Source organism: Porites lutea, chromosome 1, assembly GCF_958299795.1.
Source record: "Porites lutea chromosome 1, jaPorLute2.1, whole genome shotgun sequence".
NCBI lineage: Eukaryota > Metazoa > Cnidaria > Anthozoa > Scleractinia > Poritidae > Porites > Porites lutea.
In genome coordinates, this window is record NC_133201.1 from 37074772 (window position 1) to 37080924 (window position 6153).

Here is a 6153-nt window from a genome sequence, read left to right on the forward strand (position 1 = left end):
AGAGACTTCCCGAAGACAGAGTTTTTGTGAGAGTAGTTTACAGGAACCTTGCTTTGTTACATCTTCGCGTGTTGTTATTACCATTTATTTTTTTTGTTTCAAAATAAACATACTACACTTGCTGAAAATGGTGAAATTTTAATAAGCGCCCAGGGCGGTTAATGGAATAAATACGGTATGCGAGTTGAAATGATAGCTTTGAAGTTTCAAAGACCGCGACGTCATGTCTTTGAGGTTTTTCAAGTTTACAAAAAATAAACACCATTGGTGAGAGTGGTAATAAGAAGGGTGTCCATTGATACCAGTGGTACGATTGGTACCAATAGAAAAATGATGTCATTCCAATGGTTCTATCGGTGAAAATGCATCTCGTTAAGGACACTTAGATTATTTTCTCATGTGATCTGTCTGTGAGCAGGGGTATTCCGATGATTCATTGCTACCAATGGTACGATTGGTACCAAGAGAAAAGGATGTTATTCCAATCATTATGGTTCTATTGGTGAATATTCATCTCATTAAGAAGACTCAGATAATTTTCTCATGTTGCCTGGCTGGGTACAGGGGGATTCCGACTGTCCATTGATACCAATGGTACGATTTGTCCCAACAGTGATGTGAGTCCATTGATGCAATTGTTGAATATGCCTTCCATTAAGGACACGTTGATTATTCCGCCAAGTGGTCTGTCTGGCTACAAGAGAACACTTTTTTTGTTCCGGTAGCCATGCAGATATTTCCAACATGTTTCACGCTGTTGTAATCTGAATCGCTCCTATTACTTTCTCGTCGGGAGCGGGGCTGGTATCTTAAAAAGCAAACAGCAAACTCGCTGCTGGTCTCTACTTCTTTGGTAAAAAGTATGAAGGATCACGAGACTGAATAGTGGGAAAGATAAAAGAGCAGTTGGGCCGCTGCTCCCCGATTTTTGTCCGGATTTCCCTTGATGCAATGCCTTCTCATCGAGTTTGTCCTAGAGGTGCTGGGAACGAGCCTGGTCCCTAAGTGCAGGCTGGGGGACAGGAAAAGGTTGAAACACAGGCTGAAACACAAGTGCTCAGTTGTTTGCTTTGCGCCTGAACGCTACACTAATAAACGGACAACGTGATTTTTAGCTGCTCATCCCGAAGCGCTTTGTTATATGGCTTTTAAACCTTCCATCATCTCCCTCGTTCCGACACTGTGCGATCGTTGAAAGAGTTTGAGATGACTGCACGCCAGGGAACCGCAGAAGCCTGACTTAATGGACTCGCCTTTTGTCTAGCATGAGGCTATTGCTTCGCCGTCTTAACACATGCAGAATAATCAATATTAGGTGATCAACAAAACTCAGTGTTTAAATGTTTTATTTAGTTTGCTGATATTTATGGGTACAATATGCTTTCAATGCCTGTACATATTATACAACACTTCGTATACCTTCATAACAGTACCTCTTAGCACGACTTGGCATACAAGAGTTAATAAATAGAGCAATATTAGTATGAATTGTCAGTGCGACGTTTCTAGCCTAGGCTATTTTGTTTTCTGTTTCTTTTTTTCCTTCAATGAAGCTTTTGCACTGATTCAGCTGTCTTGACAGCAGAAACTATCAAACTATAAAATATGTATCGCTGTACCATTTATAGCCATCATGTTAGCATTCTATTCTCGCTGTTTACATCCACTGCTTTTGTGATTTACGCGGATGATATGTCATAGTATGATTTCTTATACTCCACCACTAAATGAAAACTAAACTTAACAACTTGTTGAATCGTGCAAATTCAACTTTCAAATGGTGAACCTTTGCTCAAGGGAAGTCACTGAGAGCTGAACACTCTCGCCTTCGGTCCGCGCATACTTTAGCAGTGAGTGAATTTCTAACAGAGCGTTTTCACTCACATGGTCAGCATCTATGCAAACTTATAGAACAAACAAACAAAGCGTTTAAATAAGAAAAAAAGAGTTCAACTGAGTCCCACAGGACGGTTTTGGAACACCAACATTGTCGCCTTGACGTCATGTGAAAACGCTCTACTAAATTCAGTTTCCGCTAACAAATTGCATGAAAACAACACAACCTCTATTATTTTCTCAAAAAGAAAATATGTAAAAGCACTAAAAAAATTGAAAAAAAAAGCACGTGTTAAAAGAAGTTATAAGGCTGTCAAGTTTCCCGTTTATCCGCGAGCAAGTTTGCGTACCTTGACAAGGAAATCGATAGCTCAGCTGCAATAACAGTTTATAAAACTTCATCAGTATAGCAGTGTATTAGGATCAATCAACTATAACTCACGTATTTTTTGTGGCTAATATATAAAAAAGGTCACATTCGCCTCAGGCGAATAATTCAGTATCTTTTATAAATACAATTGTCATAAACGCTTGTTTTAAATTCTAATGTTTCCCAAGAAACTGTTGTAATAATGGTACGTGAATAATGTACGTGAAACTCAACTAAAAATTTCTAAAATGACCTCCGCTTGTGGGAGATACTCAAAGCCCCGCGCTCTTAGCCTCATTTCTATTTTCCTTTTATTGAATAAAAGTGCATTGAATTTTTCGTTTTCATTGAATAAATAATAGCCTGTTCCAGAGGGAAACGGATCGATAATATAAAAGTTGCTTGGAAACCGCGTGGAGCGTCCCACCGTTTTTCGCTCGTTCACTATTTTACTACTCTCTCGCTTTTTTCGCCTAAATAAATAATTAAAACAGGTTTATAAGTTACGCGTATAATAAGTGGATGCGTTCATGGAGAGCCACTACACAGTTTGCTTAACAATATCACAGGGCACTTTCAAACTGGACATCTCCATGAGACAGCTGAGAAACCACGCTTTGACGATAGTTGCCATTGTTTAAGCCGTTGGAGAACATCTTTGCGTCAATTTCTTCCGTCTTAGTTGATGCAGAAGATGGTAATCCAAAGCTGTACCTTGAGGAACTGCGCCTAAACTTATATAAAAAATCCTTACGCCTTCCTCGCAAGGCCTTCAGGACTGCCTTGTACGCCTCCTTGAATTCTTTGCTAGTGAGATAATACACCAGAGGATTGGCCGCAGAGTTGACGATGACGAACAATGACATGATGCCCATAGCCAAGTTGTAGTACTTGTTCATCCAAATGTTATTATCTATGAGTAGCACAATCCGGAGAGCATTCACAGGAAACATTGTCACGGCAAATAAGACGACAAGAGGTGTGAGAACTCTTTTAGTTTTGTTACTTTGCCTCCACAATCTCCTGTCTTTGTTTTGTCTTGAAAAAAAAGACTGTTTCGGAGGCTTGGTGAAGTCATGATTGTCGTCAATCGCCATCGAGTTACGAAATGTAGCACTGACCAGAACTCTTTGTTTTATCTTAACATAGGTAAACGTTATGACGGCCAAGGGAAGGACGTACCAAAGAACGACGAGAGCTATAAAGTATGTAACCACATACGTTTTGCTCATGTTGGGACCGCACATAGGCCCTTTTGGTCCTTTTGGGTTGTACTTCATGATAGGGTACAGGGGTACACACGAGACCAGAAAGGACGACAACCACACGGCAAAGATTCCAAACGCAGTTCTTGCTTTAGACCTGTTCCAAACCTGATATCGGTTGGCACCAACGATATTTCTATACCTTTCGATTGCAATAGCTGTTATCGACCAAATAGAGGCTCCGTAGAATATTTCCTCCGTCGGAATCATGTACAGGCAAAATGTTTCCCCCAGGAGCCACACAAATGGCTTAATGTATTTACATACCGCCACAGGATAAATGATAGCCAGTACCCCCAAATCCGCTATGGCCAAACTTAGTAAGTAATAGTTCATTGAGGTCTTCTTTAGACGCCTTAGTATTACAATGCAGACTAGAAGATTTCCAATGACTCCCAAAAATGCGACCATTGACCACAACGTGATCTGGAATACGGTGGCTGCCAGAGGCTCTTCGAGATAGTTTGGCAAAACAGGAACTGGAGATTGTGTGCCGTTGGTCACAGTCGTGTTGTTTTGCACACCTGTCATGATTCTGAAATTAAAGAAAAGAAAACCAGGCTCAGAAAACTCATCTCAAACATCATATAGTTTAGTGAGGTGTTCGAAAGGATATGAAGAGATGTTGAACAAGTGAAATTAAAGAAATGTTGAAAATAAGAAATGTTGGCCAAGAAATGCACCGTAACATGCAGCTTTGCAGTGCAGTCGGCAATCTCTATTATTACACTAAACACCATCGAGACTGCGGGCTAGTGTAGTCCGTAGTCTGTATTGGCGGAAATTCACGACGATTCTCGGTGGGTGCGTCTGAACTTTCAAAGTGTTAGAATGACAAAATAGTGCTGTCGCCTAACCTTTGTAAATGTGATAACGCGAGGTCGTTAGACTCGAGAGAGTCTATTAGAGTCAAACTTGGGAGAGTTTTGCCGGTGATTTAGCTGCCGTCCGGATTATCAGAGCTTCCGTAATAGGGAAGTGTGCAGAACGCAGTATTTTTAAAATTATACTTACGAGTGAATTTCGTGCTCAAATTTAAAGGAAAAAGACTGCGGCGGATTTTCCTTAACAGCTTGTTAACAAAAGGTTGAGATGAACCTGCAAGGATGAAATGTAAAATTCATGTTATTTGTTCTTTTTAACGACTAAAATCAATGCGACAGACTTGAGCCGCCCTATAAAAGTTGCATTAGATGAACTATTAAAACTTAAGTGAATTAAAAGCTCTACGTCACCTACATCAGAGCGATTTGTTTCCTTCGAAAGCAGCAATTTAATAGTGAATATATGAATATCTTATATGAAATGCAACAATTAAAGTTGAATGCAGAGTTTTGGTTTGTCCCTGTAAAAATCCGTTATAAATTAACGCTCAGAATTAGTGGGGAAACCGAATGTAGTTTCAGATTGTAGGTTAATCAATCTTGTTGTCTTACTGAGATTCTAATCGGAAATCGGCCTCTTTTTTGCGCTGAAAGAAAAAATATTGCATATGAAAATAGTTTTAGTGTTCTTATTAATCAAATTCAGGTGCATAAACGGTATAAGGTTGAAAATCTAAATGGGTTATATCTTCTTGAAATTTGCCTAATGAATTGCAGGCCGACTATATCAATTAATGCTTAAATCATCGGGGTAAACTACAGTGAATCACTAAGCTTCAGACGGTTAAAATTCTTTCTAAAGAAGCTATTAGACAATATTTATCGGTGTGCTGTTGTCGGAAAATGTTTAAGTTTAAAAAGGGAGCGCGGACGACCTCAGTATAATTTACAAACAGGAATGACGAGGAGAGAAATTCAATGTCTCTGGAATCATGAGAATTCCTGATGAGGAAAGTTTTTTTTATTATTTTTCCGGATTAGTTTAGTTTTTGTATTATTTTTCCGGATTATTTTTCCTTTGATGTTCCGCATTATTCTAAAAAAAATTCTGAGGTCAATATAACAACTCCTTCGTTTCGTTTCGAACCAGCTTTACCTACTGGGTTAATTTTGAGACGATTCGTTGAGGAAAATTGATCAAACCAAAAAACTGCCATCTAGAAAGCGCACTTTGTGGATTGAAAAATGTGAAATTCTATGTTAATAAACAGCCTGAATAATCAGCATTTTAATATTTTTCTCTTTGACTGTTTTTATATGTATACGCAGCGTATTTCTCATTCATACGGTTCTGGGTCTGTTGAATACTCTGCCAAAAAAGCCTGGTTTGATTCAAGGACACCTGGAAAATATTCTTTATCTCTCACGCCCGAAGTTGCCAGTGACTAAAATAAAATTATTTTTTTACTGTCCACTCATTAGTCTTTCCTGTAAATCTATCTGCAAGAAATGTTTTCCTTTGCATAATAAGATTAAATTAATATGAATTGTGAAAACGCAAAGTCTATTCGTCAATGGCTGCCATCAAAAGCGGTGCGTGGGGATGGTACTCTCGTACAAAGCATCCAGAAACCATTACACCTTTTAATAACAATTTTGACTGGAATTTCAAATTTCCCTTGCACAAGGGAGGATTCTCGATGTTTCGAATCAATAACTGTGGTGTAAATGAGCCCTCCCCTCGCAAAAGAAAAAGGCGTGTAGGCCTAGAAATTTCTCTACAATGGCCGACTGCGAGTCAGCAATCCACCCAGAAAGACGGCTTTAGCGTAGCTTTTATGAAAAGGATCATTGAAAG

At 39.1% G+C, this 6153-nt stretch overlaps 1 protein-coding gene across 1 annotated transcript; it reads right to left on the minus strand.

Annotated features, from left to right (window-relative positions):
• Positions 1-848: 848 nt before the first annotated feature.
• LOC140949613 (adenosine receptor A3-like) lies at positions 849-4667 on the minus strand. Its single transcript, XM_073398773.1, has 2 exons — positions 4486-4667; positions 849-4006 (listed from the first exon to the last, which is right to left on the minus strand). The coding sequence occupies exon 2, from the start codon at positions 4000-4002 to the stop codon at positions 2770-2772; it is 1233 nt and encodes a 410-aa protein (XP_073254874.1). The 5' UTR covers positions 4003-4006; positions 4486-4667; the 3' UTR covers positions 849-2769.
• Between the last annotated feature and the right edge of the window lie 1486 nt (positions 4668-6153).